General features: G+C 70.0%; 3 protein-coding genes across 4 annotated transcripts in view; 1 reads left to right on the top strand and 2 right to left on the bottom strand.

The window, feature by feature from the left end:
* EXD3 (exonuclease 3'-5' domain containing 3) overlaps positions 1 to 4,487 on the bottom strand; it is a 46,887-nt gene extending 42,400 nt beyond the window's left edge. Inside the window, exons 1-2 of the mRNA XM_054726844.1 lie at positions 4,341 to 4,487; positions 326 to 592 (exon numbers count right to left, since the gene is read on the bottom strand). Coding sequence (XP_054582819.1) covers positions 326 to 536 — 211 coding nt within the window. The 5' untranslated portion in view covers positions 537 to 592; positions 4,341 to 4,487. The remainder of the gene's footprint in view (positions 1 to 325; positions 593 to 4,340) is intronic.
* Positions 4,488 to 4,699: 212 nt separating this feature from the next.
* NOXA1 (NADPH oxidase activator 1) lies at positions 4,700 to 13,194 on the top strand. The gene is made up of 14 exons (XM_008152655.3): positions 4,700 to 5,134; positions 7,593 to 7,675; positions 8,313 to 8,421; positions 9,153 to 9,287; positions 9,516 to 9,623; positions 10,010 to 10,072; positions 10,334 to 10,377; positions 11,034 to 11,166; positions 11,892 to 11,931; positions 12,093 to 12,151; positions 12,314 to 12,468; positions 12,638 to 12,749; positions 12,866 to 12,980; positions 13,064 to 13,194. The coding sequence occupies exons 1-14, from the start codon at positions 4,958 to 4,960 to the stop codon at positions 13,147 to 13,149; spliced, it is 1,419 nt and encodes a 472-aa protein (XP_008150877.3). The 5' UTR covers positions 4,700 to 4,957; the 3' UTR covers positions 13,150 to 13,194.
* Positions 13,195 to 13,530: 336 nt separating this feature from the next.
* Positions 13,531 to 16,865, bottom strand: ENTPD8 (ectonucleoside triphosphate diphosphohydrolase 8). Of its 2 annotated transcripts, XM_054727403.1 has the most exons (9): positions 16,718 to 16,865; positions 16,174 to 16,291; positions 15,510 to 15,660; positions 15,216 to 15,375; positions 14,902 to 15,132; positions 14,558 to 14,821; positions 14,283 to 14,393; positions 13,979 to 14,113; positions 13,531 to 13,904 (listed from the first exon to the last, which is right to left on the bottom strand). In XM_054727403.1, the coding sequence occupies exons 1-9, from the start codon at positions 16,841 to 16,843 to the stop codon at positions 13,713 to 13,715; spliced, it is 1,488 nt and encodes a 495-aa protein (XP_054583378.1). In that variant the 5' UTR covers positions 16,844 to 16,865; the 3' UTR covers positions 13,531 to 13,712. The 2 variants fall into 2 exon arrangements, with proteins under 2 accessions (XP_054583378.1, XP_054583379.1); XM_054727404.1 differs by lacking the exon at positions 14,283 to 14,393.
* Between the last annotated feature and the right edge of the window lie 1,108 nt (positions 16,866 to 17,973).

Below are 17,973 nucleotides of genomic sequence, written 5' to 3'. Positions count from 1 at the left end.
GGCCACCCCATCTGTGTCCCGTCGTCCTGCTTCATCCGCCAAGGTGAGCCTCACACCAAACTGCTCAGCACAGACGGGGCGGGGCCAGCTCGCGTACCCTATGCGTACCCCGGCACAGAAAGCCCCCTCTGCACACGCACAGGCATCCCACACAGCCCATACGGGGATCATGCATGTACACCACAAGCACACACCCTGCACACACCACACACACGCCCCAGGCATGCACCACGCACCCCGGGCCCCGCACCCCAGCCCAGCCCAACGCAGCCCAGCTGGACTCAGGACCGAGGGGACACAGACTCCCCCACAGAACAGCACTCACCACGAGCAGGGTCACCAGCGGGGTCTGCACCAGCGGGGTCTGCACCAGCAGGGCCACCAGTGGGGTCTGCACCAGCGGGGTGTCCACCAGCGGGGTCTGCACCAGCGGGGTCTGCACCAGCAGGGCCACCAGCGGGGTCTGCACCAGCGGGGTGTCCACCAGCGGGGTCTGCACCAGCGGGGTCTGCACCAGCGGGGTGTCCGGGGTCCATCCTCAGGGCGGCGGGGCCGGGACAGGGAGGCAGCAGGCAGCCTGAGGAAGGTGGGACTAGAGAAGAGGGACAATCAGGCCTGGGTTCCACGGGGCGGGGGGGGGGGGGGAGGCAGCGGGATCCCGACGCAGGGCCACCTCCCTATCTCAGAGGCTGGGGACCCCCGGGTGGACCTGCAGTGAGAACCCACGAGCCCCCGATGCGGCTCGCCAGGCTGGAACTGGCGCAGGCGGCCACCGGGTTCCCGTGGACACACATCTGACGCTGGACGCGCTCCCACATTGGCGGGGAGCACCCCGCTTTTCCTCCTTGAACCTGTCTTCTTGGGGCCTTGGAGACTCCCTGCTCAGGCAGCTCTGTGGGCACCCCCAGACCACACGGCCGCCTGCAGGTCCAGGCCGCCGACCGGGCGCTGAGACAGCCCCGCCCGGAGGCCGCTCCCAGGGGCTCCTCGGCCGTCTGTGGGTCTTTACGTCCATGTTTCTTTCTTTTTTTTAAATGTATTTTTATTGATGTTAGAGAGGAAGGGAGAGGAAGAGAGAGAGAAACATCAATGATGAGAGAGAATCATGGATCGGCTGCCTCCTGCACTGCCCCCTACTGGGGATCGAGCCCGCCACCCGGGCACGTGCCCTGACCTTCTGGTTCATAGGTCATCGCTCAACCACGGAGCCACCCGCCGGGCACCCATGTTTCTAAGGAACACACAGCATGGCTATTTCCCGGGGTTCCTGTCTGACTGACCAGCTCAGAGGTAAGAGCTCACTGCTGTGCCCCGACACCGCGCAACCTCCTAAAACAGCCCGCGTCCCCCGCTGACTCGCCGTGAGGAGGCACCAGCACGGCCGTGCAAACCCTGCTCACAGCTGAGCGCGTGGGGACCACCGGACTCCTCCCTGCACCGTCGGCCCCAGACTTCCGCTCTGGCCACGTGGAGCGGCGGTGACGGCCAGCCCTCCCAGGGCAAACACATCCACCGGGAAACAGAGTTCGGGCCGCCGGCTGCGGCATCAGGCAACACGTGGCTGCGCTTCCTGCAAGAGGGGCCGGCCCGGGGTGCCCTCCCAGCCACGCCCCTGACCCGGGCCGGCAAGCACTGCGTCCTGTGCGCAGAGGAGGAGGTGGCAGGTCTGTGGACAGGCTGTCCTCTCCCGTGTCCTCACGGTCCTCCCTCCGTGCGTGTGCGTGTCCTCACCTCCTCCTCTCATGAGGTCACCAGTTACATAGAACGTCATTTTACCTAAATCACCTCTTTAAAACCCCATCTCCAGCCCAAGCCGGTGCGGCTCAGTGGATAGAGCATCGGCCTCCGGACTGAAGGGTCCCGGGTTTGATTCCGGCCAAGGGCACATGCCCGGGTTTTGGGCTCGGTCCCCAGTGGGGGACGTGCAGGAGGCAGCCGATCCATGATTCTCTTGTCACTGATGTTTCTCTCTCCCTCTCTCCCTTCCTCTCTGAAACCAATGGAAATTTATTAAAAATAAAGAAATAAAAGCCCATCTCTAAATATGGCCGCCGGGAGTCAGGGCTTCACATGAATTTGGGGGAGCAACACGGTTCAGCCGTAACAGGGGACCCAGATACCCACGGTTCCTTCTCCCGACAGTGGCAGCGCTGCCCCATGCTAGCTGTTCGGGGAAGGGTCACAGGCTCCGGGGGGAAGGGGGGCGGTCTTCGGCCAGGTGCCCCTTCTCTCCCACCCTCTGTGAGAGCAGGAGACGGCTGCTGGCCACACACAGGGGAGAGAACCGAGGCTTGGCCAGGTCCTTCCACTGCACCCCGATTCCTTTTCACTGTCTCCTAGAGACATGCAGCGCCCCATGTGGGCCTGGACAGGTGCACGCGCCTTCCCCACGTTCAAGGGCACCAGCCACAGCAGGGCCCACACGGAGCCACTGCCCCCCACGCGACCCCCGCCTGCCCCGGTTCAGCACCCTATACAGTCCCCAGCCCGGCCCCGGCCCCACCTCCCGTCCCCCTTCCCTAGACCCCCACCCTCCAGGGTCCCGAATTGGCAGCAGCCGGGAGCTGGGGGCCCCTCTGTTGTCCAGGTGCCGCTCACCCCACCACGGCTGCTCTCCGTCAGGGTCTCCGACGAGCCCACCCGTCTGTCCATATCCCGCCTGCCCTTTGCTGGGGGACTCGGCACAGCGCTGGGCATGGAGAGGGCTGCCCGACCCCACGGCCCCTAATGGGCTGGGCCGCCCCATCTCTGGGGCCCTCTGACCTCACAGGGGGGATGACTTGGGCCTGCCAGGGGCCCCCACAGGGAGCTGGCCAGGCCCCAGGTTTCCGTGGGGTCAGTTTACAGCCGCGTCCGGGCGGCAGGCTTGCGGGGTGCATTTAAGACGGATGGGGAGGCCGGCAGGGGGCGCTCGACCCCCACGTCAGTTACAGACCCGGAGAGGCCACCGGCAGGTCCCCGGCCAGCACCCCGGCCACTGAGAAACCACCGTCCTGAGCTCCCCCTGCCCCACGGACCGGGGCCACGGCCTCCCCGGCCTCCTCCGTTTCACAGAGGGAGGTCCTCTCCTGGGCCGGCCACAGGGAGCTTGTCCCGAACTGCAAGTCTCTGCGGCTCCCGAGCGAGCCCTTCTGCTGGCTCGGCGCCTGGCCGCGCCGCCTCTAAGGTCCACCGTGGAAGGCCCTCCGAGAAAAACGGAGGGTCCCGGGCAGAGGGCCCGGCCTCCAGCCTGGGAGCCCGCCGGCGGGTGTTGGACGTGCTGGTCCCACAGCTGCGTGAGCGAACTCCTCGCACTCAACGCCCCTCGCCCCGGACCGGTTAGTTCCGGGGACAGAGCGTCGGCCAGCGGACCGGGGGTCCGGGTTCTCTTCCGGTCAAGAGCACGGGCCGCGGCTGCAGGCTCCTCCCCGCCCGGGCCCTGGTCGGGGCGGTGCAGGAGGCAACCATCGCCGTGTTTCTCTCCCTCCAACACCCGCGGGGAGCCATCCTCGGGAGGATGAAAAGATAACAATAAGTGAAATCCAGGCCTCTCCCGCTCTGCGGGGCCCGGGCCTGGAGACCCTCCCGGACTGGGAAGCCGCCAAAAGGGAGCCCCTTCCCAGGGGCGGCGGGCAGCAGGGGGCGCTGTGCGCAGCCGCAGGACCGACCCGCGCGAGCAGCTCCGCCCGCGGGACGCCGCCCCGCGCTCCCTCCCGGGGGCGCTCGCTCTGCCCCGCCGCTCCCACTTCCGCCCCCCCCCCCCCCCGCGAGTTCGATCAGACTGGCTCGGCTGTACGGGGCCTGCTCGTCCCGAACCGCACTCGTGGCCGTTCCCAAATAAGCCCGTTTCTGCCGGTAGAAGAACTTTCGTTTTTAAGGTCCACAGGGCCCATCTAGGGACACCCCAGCCCGAGGCCGGATGAGGCTGGGTTCGGCCTGCTCGCCAAGACCCCACCTCTGGGGGGAAGAGGGGGGCCCTGGGGCTCCTGAGAGGCAGTCCCCAGAAGTGTGGCTGGGGCGCTGCCCCCTGCTTTCCCGGGGGGGGGGCCAGGGCCTGCGCCTGGGTCCCCCCCCCCAGTGTGCCCTCCGCAGCGCCGGCCGCTGCGCGGAGCCCGGGGGCGGCCTGTGGCCCGAGGCCAGGACGCGCGCGCTCCAGGCGCAACCCGGCTCCAGAGCGCGAGGACTTGGACTTCGCGCCCGTCAGACTCGGCGCGGGCGGGCGGGGTGGCGGCAACAGCTCGGCCACTGGGGTTGCTGGGCTGAGCCCCTGCCCACCCGCTGCCCCTCGGCCCCGCCCGGCCTCCTGCGCCTCAGCCGACCCCGAGCCCGCCCGCCTCTGCGCGCACCCCGGGGGCGCTCACCTGAACCCGCGGGGGCCGCCCGGAACCTTGGCTCAGCCCCGGCAGCAGCGGTGGCAAAGGACCCGGACGGCTTTCCCCGGAGCACCCAGGCCACGCAGCCGGGCGGGTCCCAGGATCCCGGCTGAAGCGGCGGCGCGAGCGCTGGGAGCTTTTTGGCGGAAGTCCTGAGGGGGTGGGGCCAGACCCGGGAGGGGCGGGGCCTGGGCGGGCTGCCATGGAAAGGGCCGGGCCATATCCCAGAGGGGCCGGGCCACTGGGCGGGGCGGGGCCATACTGGGGGGCGGGGTCCTGCTGGGGGCGTGGTCGTACCGGGGGCGGGGCCATGCGGGAAGGGGCGGGGCCGCGCTGCCTCCGGGGGCGCCTAGGACAGCAGGAGGCGGGGCGCACCTGGCTCTCAGGGACACCTGCCCCCGGACACGTGCCCACAGTCAGTCCGCCTCCCCTGACCCCCCGACCGGCCTCGGAGGGGCCCCGCAGCCCGAGCCCATCTCCGGACCCAGACGTCCCTGCTCCGCGGTCACCTCACCGGGCCCTTCCCTGGACCCCACCCTCCACCTGCCGCGCTCCTGCCCGGAAGCAGGGACTTCCGCGGCGGCGAGACAGGTGCGGACGCCGCCATGCCCTCGCTCGGGGACCAGGTGCGCGAGTGGCAGCGGGGCGTGCAGGCCGTGGAGCGCGGGGACTGGGGCTGCGCGCTGCGCCTCTTCTCGGGCTTCCCGGAGCCGCCCGCCAAGATGTGCTTCAACGTGGGCTGCGTGCACCTGCTGGCCGGGGACCCGGAGGCCGCGCTGCGGGTGAGCCAGGGCGCCCAGGGCTGGTGGCGAGACTCCACCGCCGCCGGAGGCTGCTCCCCGACACCGACACCGGGGCCTGACTTACCGCTCGGGGTCCACAGCCGTGGGATAAGACCCAGATCAGGGCCCGCCCTTCCTCCCGGGGTCACCTGGAGACCTCCTGTCAGTGCTCTGCCCCAGTGAGCACCTGAGGAGGTGGGAGCCGGGTGGGCGGGGGACCCTCTCCCGGAGCTCCCCGCCTCCCCTCTGCGATGACCCAATGCGGCTCTGCAGTCGTGGGAAAGGCCAGGGCCAACACCGCTCAGGTGCTCCCCAGCGAGGTGCTCACACACCCGGAAACAAGCTGGAGGCTGGGTCCGGCCGAGACAGGACATACCTGTCCCCCAAGATGTGAAGTTTGGGGTTTCAGCCGATGCCTGTGGTGAGGACACAGTTCTTTGCCCAAACCCCAGATGTGAGTGCCCACCTGTCTCCCAACCTGCTCCCCAAAACAACCAAGAACTCAGGGGTGCACAGCGGCACACACCCCTGGCTTTACCCAAGGGGCAGCCCAGAGCAGCTCTCTGCCCTTTAAAGGCTTTAAAGTGCATCCAGCGATGCTGCTCCCCACCTTCTGTCAGTGAAAATGGAGGGAGAGTGTGTGCCCCGCCGGCCTGGCTCCGTGGTTGAGCACTGACCTAAGAACCAGGCCACCTGCCGGGGTGCGGGCTCCATCCCCAGTAGGGGGCGTGCAGGAGGCAGCTGACCCATGATTCTCTCTCATCATTGATGTTTCTCTCTCTCTCTCTCCCTCCCCCTTCCTCTCTGAAATCAATAAAATATATATATATATTATAAAGAAGAAAGAAGAGGGTCTGATGCAGAAGGACATCCATGTAGTGTCTGCCAGCGGAGGGCCTGGGCAAAGCGCACAGGGGACCCTCCGTCACCTCTGCCCTTGCATACGAACCCACAGTTCTCGGTGAAAGATGAAACAGAGGGCCGGAGACCATGGGATACCAGGACACAGGCTTTATTGGCAATCACCCTGCCGGCCGCCTTCCAGAGGGGAAAGAGAGAGAGAGAGAGAGAGAGAGAGAGAGAGAGAGAGAGAGAGAGCTTGCCGGGGTGAGAGTGCCTTTTAAGGGGAGGAAAAGAGGGGACGGGGCTTAGGGACCTCAGCCCACGCTGATTGGTGGTTTCATGTAAGGCACATGGTTAGGCACCTAGGGATTTAGGAATCGGGGGCTTAGGGTATTTGGCAGGTGCTGATTGGTGGTTCAATGTACAGTCCATATAAGGTGTTCAGGAATGTCCGGCTGCAGGTGGAGTTTACGTCATACTCCAGCCATCAGTTGGGGGAAGGGAGGATCTGTCACTCGGTAACCCTTTCAGGGTAAATGTTGCCCAAGGAAGGGAAGCCGATCACTGGACACCAGGGGGTTCAGCAGCAAACTGCAGGGGCCCGGCGTCCAGTCACCACATCCGCATTAACGGAGAGGGGGCTCAGGTTGTGGTGGGGGGGCGGGGGCGAGGGGGAGGGGGTCTGTGTGTTCAAGGCTCCCCACCCTCAGAGGAGGAGCCGGAGTGTCATCTGAGGTCGATGAATTAAGTAATAGTCGGCGAGGCTTATTAGTAATTCGGAGATTTTACAAAACAGCCACGGCAGCTCAGTGGTCAAGTGCCGACCTATGAACCAGGAGCACGGGCCCAGATCGCGGCTCCATCCCCCGTGTGGGGCGTGCAGGAGGCAGCCGCTCCACGATTCTCTCTTCATTGATGTTTCTCTCTCTCCCTCTCCCTTCCTCTCTGACATCAATACAAAGCTATGTGTTTTTGAAAGTAAAACGACAGGACGGCTGCTGTTGGTAACCGCTTTGGGGAGCGGCCAGGGGAGGGGCGCCCTGGGCCGCACTGCTGTGTGGGCTCCGGGGAGCCTGGGTCTGGCGGCTCCCGGGTGGGACTTGCACCTGGGTCGGTTCAGTCGACAGCCCCGCCCCCGCCAGAGCAAGACCGTGACCCTCGGCCTCTGTCCTCCTCAGGAACAGAAGCCGTGGGTGTAAGGAAGAGCTGTGTGTTCTTTCTGATGCTTCTAGATGAGTGTGTCATTGTGTATGAGCGCCCAAAATAGGGTTTCCAAAAGACAGAGTCATCCCGAGGTGACTCATCAACGCGCCTCCGGCGGCACCCCGTCCTCCTGGCAAACAGCGGGGTGTGCGGCCGACATCACTGTGCTCTGAGCCCTCCAAAGGCATCTGGGGAGCTCGGGGGGCGGGGGGGGGGGGTGGTAGGTTGTGGCAGCAAAGGGCCCTGAATGCTGTGCGCCAGGCGGGAGCTCCGCGGGCCCCTGGCTGGTGCAGGGGGCCGTCCCAGGGCCGATGGAATTCCTTGGCCCCGTCGCTGGTCATGCGCCCGGCCTGGGTCTGTGACACGGGGGTGGGTTACAGACCTTGGCATTCCACGGCATTTTTCTCCCCAGGCATTTGACCAGGCCGTGACCAAGGACGCCTGCCTGGCTGTTGGCTTCTTCCAGCGCGGAGTGGCCCGCCTCCAGGTGGGGAGGTGAGCGCAGGGCTCCGGGTCCCTCCTCTGAAGGCCCCTGTGCGCCTGCCCCCGCCTCTCCCAGGTCACCCCCTGGACCGGACTGGACGGAGCAGGGTGCAGGGCAGAGCCACAGTCTCCAGTCCCCGGAGGGCGTCCCCTCCTTGGCTCCTGCGCTGCAGCAGGGCCTGTGGGAACGGAGGCGGGGCTGGAGGGGTCTGTCCCGGACCCCCGGGGGCCTGGGGGCCTCGCTGCTCACCAGGCTGTGCACTGCGGCCCTTCCCAGAGGCCAGCCCCACAGGTGGCCCGCGCTCAGCTGCAGCCTCCCTGAGGACAGGGGGTGGTGGGGAAGGGAGCTCGCAGTGGGGCTCTGCCGGGAGGGGCGGGGGCTGAGAAGCAGGAGGGAAGTGCCCGGGGCACAGCTGGGGTTCGAAAGGAGGTCTGGGGTGCAGGCGGGCCCCAGGCATGGGAGCGAGATGCCCAGAATTCAGAGCTGAGCACCACCCAACATTCCAGATGCAGCCACATCTGAGCATTGACCCCTTGAGCCCTGGGTTGGGACCTGAGTGACCAGGCCCCCAGCAGGGGCCCCTGGAGCCTGGGCGGGGGAAGGCTGGGCAGGACTGCCCCCCTAAAGCCCCGGCCCCGGCTCCTGCAGGTCCCAGGAGGCCCTGGCCGACTTCCAGTGGGCCCTGGCCCAGCTGAGGGGGAACGCCGCCATCGACTACACGCAGCTGGGCCTGCGCTTCAAGCTGCAGGCCTGGGAGGTGAGCGTGAGGGGCGGGCCGGCCAGGCCTCTGGACGCTGTCCATGGGCAGGTGGCCACCCAGTGGGCCCCACTGTCTGTTACTGTCACGGGGGCCTATGTGCACCGAGGCTCCCTCTGGCCAGGGTGTCCCCAGTCCCCGCTGGTCACTCTTCTACCCCAAGGAGGCTGGGGCCCCGGTGGACAGGGGCACTGGGTGGCGCCCCCCTGTACTCCCAGCATGCCCAGAAACACGGGGCCTTGGAGCCTCTGGGGGTCGTGGGAAAGGCCCGTTGGGTGCAGGCCCACAGCCCACCTGTGTCCCCGGCCCAGGGCTCTGAACAGTGCAGGTGGCTCCCAGCAGGCCCTGGGGTGGGACCCAGGGTCGCCGCAGGCCTTACCCCAATCCCACGTGACCGTCAAAAGTCCTTTCCCGTGGGGGGAGGGGACAGGGCCGAGCAGGCAGCACCCCAGACCCATGGGGTGCAGTGCAGGGAGGAAGGGGCCCTGCCGGGCGCACAACCCGGGTGAGACAGGCCGGACGCCCCGGGGACGGGAGGTGGGCCGGAGCCCTGGACTCCGTGGTGGGTCCGGGAACGACCACCACTGAACCAGGCACCCGGGGCCCTGGCGCTGAGGCCGGGAGTGTGGGACGGGGGACGGGCCTGGGGCAGGACCAGGGCTTGGCAGGGGCCCCGAAGGGCTGACCTGGGGTGGGTCCTGGCTGCGCCCCACCGTCCGCCTGGCTCCCAGGTGCTGTTCAACGTGGCGACTGCGCAGTGCGCACTGGGGCTCTGGGCCGAGGCCGCCCGCAGCCTGGAGGACGCCACCGCCACGGCGCCGGAAGGGGCCCGCGGCGACCTGAGCATCGCCCTGGCTCAAGTACAGGTGAGGAGAGCCGGCCGCCCTCGGGCTCCTGCACCGGCCCAGACCGGCTTCCGGGGCTCAGAGTGCAGCTTGGGGCTCACACGTGTGCAGACGCCCAGGACCAGCCCTGGGAGACGAAGACGCTTCCTGAGGGAGGCGGCCTGGGTGTGGAGGGGCTGTGCCGGGGCGCTGCGTGGCCTGTGGGGGCTCCCGAGGCGCCTGCTCAGACACGTGGCCCACTCCCCCCAGAAACAGGCTCCCCTGCAGCCCCGGCTGGTCCCCAGGGGCGAGGTCTTCCGGCCCCCCCGGCGGCACCTGGAGCGCCTGGAGCGTGTGGACTTCCTGGGCAAGGCCAAGGTAGGGGCGCTTCCTGCTTCCCGGCCCCGGCTCCTGGGCCAGCGCAGCGGCGGGGGGCGGTGGGGGGGCTCACAGGGTCTCCTGGGCCAGCCGGAGGGGGGCGGTGGGGGGGCTCACAGGGTCTCCTGGGCCAGCCGGAGGGGGGGGGGGCGGAAGTCCGCCTGCACAGTGGGTTCCGAAGAAGCGGTGTTGGAAAGATTGTCTAGGAACAGCTCCCAGTGACCAGCACAGGCCTGTCTCCTTGTCAACGTATTTTCCGCCTCGTGGGCCCCGCCCGCAGGTGGAGACTTGGGGTGTGGGCGGGCAGCCAGGGCTGGGAGTGGACATCACAGGCCCTGGGGTGCGGCCGGCGCCCCTGACCCGGCGCCCCTGCCCTCCCTTCCCAGGTGGTGGTGGCCTCTCCTGCGCTCGAGGCCCGAAACCAGGGCGTCTGGCCTCAGCGGCCCCAGGTGGGTGGGCACCTCCCCAGCCACCGCCTCGGGTTTTGGGGTCAGAGGGCTGCAGGCCTCTCCTGCCGAGGAAGGGAGATGCCACCTGCTCTGAGCCCTCCCCGGGCTCCCCAACGTTCCTCTGATGCGAAGTTGGGGGTGGCCGTCCCCTCCTATGCCACAGTCTGTGGCTCCCGGTCCTGCTGGGGGGAGCTCTGCCAGTTGCCTGCCCTGGCGCTCCCCCGGAGCCTGCACCAAGCTGATGCCACCCTGTGCCCACAGGTTCGGGGTGAGGATGGTGGAGCAGGGCCCCAGGCTGGCCCAAGGTAGGAAGGGGCGTCTCCCCTGCGAGCTTCCTCTCCTGTCGGGGCAGAAGGGCGCCGGGCGCCGGCATGGCCACTCCGTCCTGTCCTCTCAGATGGGACCTGGCTAGAGCCCCAGGGCCGGGCGCCCAGCCTCCCACCGCCTCCCACCGCCTCCCACCGCCTCCCACCGCCTCCCACCGCCTCCCACCGCCTCCCACCGCCTCCCACTGCCTCCCACCACCTCCCACAGCCTCCCACCGCCTCCCACTGCCTCCCACCGCCTCCCACTGCCTCCCACCACCTCCCACAGCCCTCCCCGTGTCCCGCATGCCAGAGGTCCAAGTTCCTGCTGGCTGAGCCCATCCTGCCCCCATTGGACCACATCTCGGGCCTCGAGGGGCTCCAGGCCGCGTGGAGGGTCAGAGTGAGGTGCCAGGAAGGGGCACAGGCTGGGCTGTGGGTGAGGTCAGCAGCCCCCACCCCACCCCAGCCCCGGGCCTCGGAGAGAGGGCCATCCGGCGGGTGGTGCTCAGGTGCACGGGGTGGGGTCCACACTGCTCCTCTCCTCGGCGCTGGGGCTCCCCCAGGCCCCCCTTTGCAGAGCCCTGGACCGAGGGGGCAGCGGGGGGCTGCGTCAGGGAGAAGTGAGCGCTGAGACTGGGGTCCCCTCCCCACAGGGCCCTCGACACAGGCGTCTGCAGAGCCGACACCCCCCCGGGCCCCAGGACGCTCTCCCATGCAGACCTGGAGGTCGGGTCTGACCAGGCCGGGCGAGCCGGCCCCTGTGCACCCGGCACCCATGATGAGCAGGTGAGTGAGCCAGCGGGGTGGGCAGGGCGCAGGACTGAAGGGCCCCCCCGGCTGAGCGTGGGGACTGGTGGCCACCACTGGGCAGGCAGCCTCCGTGTCTGCTGGGGCCCAGCCAGGGGGGACGGCGGCTGGTCTCCCGCCCTCAGTCGCGGCCCCCAGCACCCCGGCCTCCCTTCCTGGCCTCGGGGCGCCCAGGTGCTGGGCGAGGCTGAGGAGGGAGGGCCATGGGCTTCACGGGCACGGCGGCCTGAGGGTGCCCACGGGCAGCTCCAGGATCGGGGTCCTGCTGCACAGAGAAGCCGCTCAATTTCACATTCGGTTTATCAAGGGCCCTCCTGCATCCACTGCCGTTCCCACCGCCCGCCCTGGCCCCACCCTCAGGTCCCACCCCTGACCCCCTCCCCAGGCCCCGCCCTGACCCCCACCTTCGAGGTCCCACCCCTGACCCCCTCCCCAGGCCCCGCCCTGGCCCCACCCTCAGGTCCCACCCCTGACCCCCTCCCCAGGCCCCGCCCTGACCCCCACCTTCGAGGTCCCACCCCTGACCCCCTCCCCAGGCCCCGCCCTGACCCCCACCCTCAAGGACCCACCCCTGACCCCCTCCCCAGGCCCCGCCCTGACCCCCACCCTCAAGGACCCACCCCTGACCCCTCCCCAGGCCCCGCCCTGACCCCCACCCTCGAGGTCCCACCCCGGCCCAGCAGAGCCTGTGGCTTCCCTTGCAGAGGCCCCACACGGACCAACTTGGCAAGCAGGTTCCTCTAGGTAAGGTGTCCTATGGGGGGCGGGTAACTGTGGAGGGAGCAGGCATTGGGGGGCTGGGATCGGGCCTCTGTGACCCCCAAAGAGGAAGCTGGTGCCTCGGGCCTCCCCGGTGTTCTGGCACCTGAGTCCGGCTCTGTCCCCGCCCCCCCCCCCCCCCGCAGGGCTGCTGGCGGCTGGAGGCCCAGACCTCGAACCTTCTGAGGACCCCACGGGTGCTGGGGTAAGAGGGCCTGACTCCCCAGGGACGTGGGGCCCCGAGCCCAGGCCCTGTTCCTCTGAATGGCCCTGGGGACCCCGGCTGACGAAGCCTCCCAGCCTCCCCCCTCAATCCCTGCCCTCAGCCCCAGCCCAAATCCCACCTGGCCTTTCTGCCTGACCCTAGGGTGTGGCTGCCGGGGACCCCGAGTCCTGGGTGACCGTCACGGTGCAGTGCGCCTTCACCCTGGCCCTGCAGGCCCCCCGCGGAGCAGACCTGCCCCAGCTGAGGGCCCTGCTGAGCCAGGCCCTCCCTCTCCAGGCCCAGTGTGGGCAGCTCAGGTGGCACCAGGGAGGGACCAGGGAGCCAGGGAGGAGCCAGGGAGGAGGCTGGGAGGAGGCTGGCCCATCAGAGGCTTCGATGTTGGAGGCCAGCAGCCTCCCCTCGGCCTTCCCTGCGCAGCTGGCGGCCCTCCCTGCCGCTCTGACGCTCTGATGGGTCTCTTTGCAGTTACCAAGAGCCCGGTGACAGCGGGCGCTGGGTCCCCCTCCCGGAGGAGGGGCTTCGGGGGGCCTGGCGGGGGGCGGCCTCGGGCCCCGCAGGGCTGCGGCTGCAGTGCCGGGTGAGCCTGGGCTGGGCTGGGCTGGGCTGGGCTGGGCTGGGCCTGGTTGGGAGGCTCGGGGAGGGGGCGGCCCCGACCCGCTGGTGCCCCGGCCCTGAGTGTCCCCCCCGCCGCAGGCCGCGGGCGGCCGGCCTGTCCTCTACCAGGTGGTGGCCCAGCACAGCTACTCCGCCCCAGGCCCCGCGGACCTGGGCCTGCAGCCGGGGGACACCGTGGACGTGCTGTGTGAGGGTAGGCAGCAGCGCCCTCCCCGCCCCTCCTGCCGCGGGCGCCCGGGGGCTGTGTGTGGACGTGGCTCACGTGGACCCTTGCAGTGGACCAGGCCTGGCTGGAGGGCCACTGCGACGGCCGCATCGGCATCTTCCCCAAGAGCTTCGTGGTGCCCACGGGCCCGCACTGAGGAGCCGGCGGCCGCCCCCCCACGCCTTACCCCCTGTCCCCCCTCCCCGCCCCCCCACGCCCTGCCCCTGGTCCCCCCTCCCGCCCTGCCCCTTGCCCCCCCCCCCCGCCCTCCTCCCCCAGCCCACAAGACCAGCCCCGAGAAGTCCGGTGGCGAGAGGGAGGGTTTTAATAAAAGAAGCGGTGCTCCTTCCAAGGTGTGACGGGCTCTGCGGGTGCGGGCGGTGACACGGGGCTCCAGGCTGGGCCTCCCCTGCCCCTCCTGAGGCTCCGCTGACTCCGGGCCCCCTGGCCCCCCACCTGCCCCTCCCAGAGAGTCAGGCCCCTCCAGGCCCACCGCCCTCCAACGCTGCGGCCACAGCCCAGCGCCCGGCAGCCGGGCATGTGCGGACGGTACTCCCTGCCCGGAAGCCCGTGGGGCAGGGGACCGGGGCCAGGATGGGGGCCTCGCACAGCCTCCTCGGCCAGACGAGCCCCGGGGGGCACTGCGGGGAGGAGCTGGGGGTCCCGGCCGGCGGCCCCGGGGCTGTGGGCGCCGGGCCTCCCCGCACCAGGGGGCTGTGCTCAGTCCCGGGGCCAGAGGAGCTGGGCCACGGCCACCGCGAGGACGGCCACGAGGGTCAGCGCCACGAGGACGACGCCGGCCACCCAGACGGCGGGGCTCTGTGCGCGCCACTGGGCGGGTGCCTCGGCGGGGATCATGTTGGTCAGGTTCAGCATGTAGCCCAGCGTCCAGCCGATGTCGGCGCCCCCGGCCTGCGGGCACAGGGGCGGTCAGGGCTGTGCGGCCCCCACGCCGCCGGCCGCCCTCCCGGGCCCGGGGCAGCCACCTGCTTGCGGAACTCGATGCCGGGCCAGGTCTCCTCGCTGAACCCGTGGCCCTCGAGCAGGAGCGTGAGGATGTAGAGGGCGGAGGCGCAGTGGTCCCGCAGCCACGGCTGCTGCCCGGGCCAGGCTGCCTCCACCTGGGCCGGACGAGGAGCCGGGTGAGGCCGCGCCGCCCGGGCCCGAGGGGCTGCTCCCACCTGAGGCCACGGGGTGTCCTCCCTCCATGGCTCCCCCAAACCCCCGGGCCACCCTGTCCTGTCCGGTGGGCCCCCGGGTCCCCGCTCAGCGAAGCCGCCCGCCACCCACCAGCTTCCAGGGCGTCTGGCAGAACTCCCAGACGGTGGCGTTGACCGTGGCCAGCGGCTGCCCGGCCGTGAGGTTCAGGAAGTGGAAGGTGTGGTAGAAGTTAGAGAAGGCCTGGGGGGGCGGGGAGATGGGGGTGTCTGCGATGGGGCGGCGCCGGGCAGGCCGGGTGCCCCCGACCCCACACCCAGTCCCCGGGAGCCCGCCCGTCCACATGCCCGGGGCTCCGCCGGGCCCACCTGGCACCGGGGCCCGGGGGCCGGGACCCTAGCGCTCACATAGAACCGGCCCCGCACGGGGGGCTGGTAGACCCCGTTGAAGGCGCAGTCCTCTCGGCCGCGGCAGCTGGAGAAGTTGAAGAGCTCCCGGATGGCCGAGACGCAGGCCCCGGGGTTCCCAGTCCCCTCCACAGGCAGGCTCAGGGGGAAGTCGGGGCGAGGCGCGGCCTGGACGCATGGCGACTCGTACAGGGGGGCCAGGGACAGCGCGCCCACGTAGCCACCGTGGTAGCACGGGTGACGGACACGGGGGGCCGGGCTGCGCTGCAGGGGGCGGGAGGCGGCCGTGAGCACCAGCCTGGGGCAGGGCACCCCATCGCGCTCCGTCCCCCCCGAGAGCCCACCTGCACCAGCCTGGCCAGCAGCCTGCTCAGCATCTGGTCGCGCCCGAAGCAGAGGTAGCTGTGGGTGTAGACGCGGTGCTCGAAGCCGTAGAGGCGGAAGGAGGCCTGGGTGCTCTCGTCCCGAATGGGGCCTCCGGGCACGAAGGTGATCTGAGTGGAGGCCCCGCCCATGTCCAGGGCGCCCACCAGCGTCCCCTCCGGAGGCCGGATCCACTCTCCGGAGAAGGAATACTAGGCACAGACGGGCACCCGGTTCTAGGACCGGCCGTGCAGGCCAGCCGGCTCCTCCCGCCCCCACCGGGCCGCCGGGGCACCTTGACCAGCAGGCCCAGGACGTAGTTAACGGTGATCCAGCCCAAGGCGCCTTCATCCCGCCCGGCCAGGAGCTCGGCGCCCCCGAAGGCCACGGGCGCCCGGCCCAGGACTTGGGCGACCGCTGCAAAGATGTGCCCGGCTTGGGAGCTGTTCTTCTGGCTGCGCAGAGCGGACGGGGAGAAGCTGGCGGGAGGCCGTGCCCGCCCGTCCCCGCCCATCCCCCCGCCCAGGGCGCTGAGAACTCGGGCTCACGGCCTCTCCCGGCGACATGGGCTCCGCGCGGCCCCCCTCACCTGAGCAGCCTCATGCCGGCCGTGGCCCCCAGGAACATGGGCGTCCGCTGCTGCTGGGCCTCCGGGACGGCGGCCAGCGCCTCCTCCAGGCAGCCCCGCAGGCTCTCGCCAGCCTGCGCGGGGTCGGAGGCGTAGGAGGAGATGCCCGGCCCTGAAACGGCACCCCAGGACCAGGCTCCAGGCCCCGAAGGCTGGCGGGGCGGAGAGGGCCTGTGGGGGTGGACAGTGGTCCCCAAAAGGTGTGTCCACACCCTCACCCCTGCCAGGACCTTCCACGCGGCCTCGCTGGGAGAGGGGTCTTTGCAGGTTAGTTAGGGGAGGTCACCCTGAGGCCCCTCCGGTGACAGGGTCCTCGTGAAGGAAGGGAGGGGCGTGCAGACAGGAGGAAGCCACGGAGGCAGAGGCTGGGGGGCCGGGACCACAGGGCAGGAACCCCAGGAACCCCGAGGCTGGAGAGGCAGGAAGGGCTCAGGCGGGGCCTGTCCAGACCCAGGAGGCAATTGCAGGCTCCGGCTCAGCACGCACAGAGCGGCTGGGCCTCCCGGGCAGCTCACTCAACCTCTCTGAGCCCCTCTCCTTGAGGGTAACTGGCCGACTTGCTGAGGGATGGAGATCAGCCTATGGCAGCTCCCAACACCGCCCCCCTGACAGGGCGGCCGCTGACCTTTCACCCGGCAGGCCAGGGCTTGGCTGACCACACCGGTGTCGTTCTCCTTGTCCGCCGGCCACCGGTACACAAAGAGAGACGTGTGGGAGGACCCCGCGTCCAACACGATCCCAAACTGGGAGTGACACCAGGGTCAGGAGGGTGGGGGGCCGGCACACCCCTGGCCCCACCCCCGCCCCCCCAGCAGGCGCACCCCTGGCCCCGCCCCTTATCCAGCAAGCACACCCCTGGCCCCCCTGCCCCCCCAGCAGGCGCACCCCTGCCCCGCCCCCCGCCCCCCACCCAGCAGGCACACCCCTGCCCCGACCCCGCCCCCCACCCAGCAGGCGCACCCCTGCCCCGCCCCCGCCCAGCAGGCGCCCCCCCCAGCAGGTGCACCTCTGGCCCCGCCCCCACCCAGCAGGCGCACCCCTGCCCCGCCCCCCGCCCAGCAGGCGCACCCCTGGCCCCGCCCCCCGCCCCCCAGCAGGCACACCCTGGCCCCGCCCCCCGCCCCCGCCCCGCAGGCACCCCTGCCCCGCCCCCCGCCCAGCAGGCGCACCTTGGTGTCCGCGGGCAGGAGGACGCTGGTGGCCTGCACCAGGGTGAGCACCAGCGCGGTGACGGCTAGGGCTGCGGTGGTGCCCAGCAGGGCCGTGAGCACCTGCTCCTTGCGCGTCAGCTTCATGCTGGGGGCGGCGCTGGACCTGGGGGTGGGCATCAGTGGGCAGGCTCCACCCTGGGGTTCTGCCCGCCTCGCTGGGCCAGTGGGCGCCCGAAGGCCACGTCTCGGGAGCCCAGGGAGCGGCAGGCGCTGGAGGGGGTGGGAGCCGGGCCCCAGAGGCTGGGTCTGCCCTGGGAGCCCACAGCGCCCTCGTAAGGCCGCATGGCGGGCCGGCGGGCCACCCGCCTGCCCCGCCCATTGTCCTGGCAGCTGGCCCTCCGGACCCCTCCCGGGACCCCACCTCCCACGGTCCAGCCTCCTCTCAGGCCCCACCCAGGCCTCCCCCCGGCGGGGTTCCTCTCTGGGCCCTGAGGTCAGGCCTACCCAGAAGGGCAGAGGTGACCTCCTGCACCCCGATGGACGAATGAGGCCACTGGGTCCCGGGAGGCGTGTCTCCACTAAAGGACCTGAGGGGCAGTTAGCAGAGACCTGGTCTCCAGACTGAACTGAGAGGTTTTATTCCGGCCCCTGACGCCCCCCGCCGCCCCCCCGCAGCGTCCTGGCTGACCTGGAGGGCAGGGCCTCAGCTGCTGCTCACCAGGGTCACCCAGAGCCTCGAGCCAGCTGGCACGGCTGCCCGAGGGAACCTGATCTCAGAGTCGGCAGCACTTTGGGGTCCCCGTGATTTTGTATTGTATCAGCTATTCCCCCAGGAAGGCAAACACAGCTAGAGCAGGGAGGAGGGAGGAGAAAGGAGGGAGGAGGGAGCAGGGAGGGGGCGGGGGAGTAGGGAGGGGGAGGGGGAAAGAGGAGGAGGGAGGGAGGTTGCCTCTGTCCTGCTGCCACAGTCCTGACCAGCCCTAAAGGGGTGCTGACAGCTGGGGGGCTCTGACCCCACTTGACGGAGGGAAGACGGAGGCTCAGAGGAGGCAGGTGCTGCTTGGGCTGCAGCGAGGCCAGGCCTGGCCACAGCTCAGAGACAAGCAGGTGACAGAGCAGAGCCAGGGACCCAGGACCCCAAGTCACACCCCATCTCCAGGGGTTACAGCATCTGAGCCCCCAGTGGGTGGGCAAAGAGAATGGGCCGACTCCCCAGAATCAGGAGAGCCCCCAGGACTGGTCAGCACCCTCCTAGGACTGGTAAGCCCCCCCTC

This window comes from Eptesicus fuscus, chromosome 15 (assembly GCF_027574615.1).
Source record: "Eptesicus fuscus isolate TK198812 chromosome 15, DD_ASM_mEF_20220401, whole genome shotgun sequence".
Lineage (NCBI taxonomy): Eukaryota > Metazoa > Chordata > Mammalia > Chiroptera > Vespertilionidae > Eptesicus > Eptesicus fuscus.
This window is presented reverse-complemented; position numbering and strand designations above follow the sequence as displayed.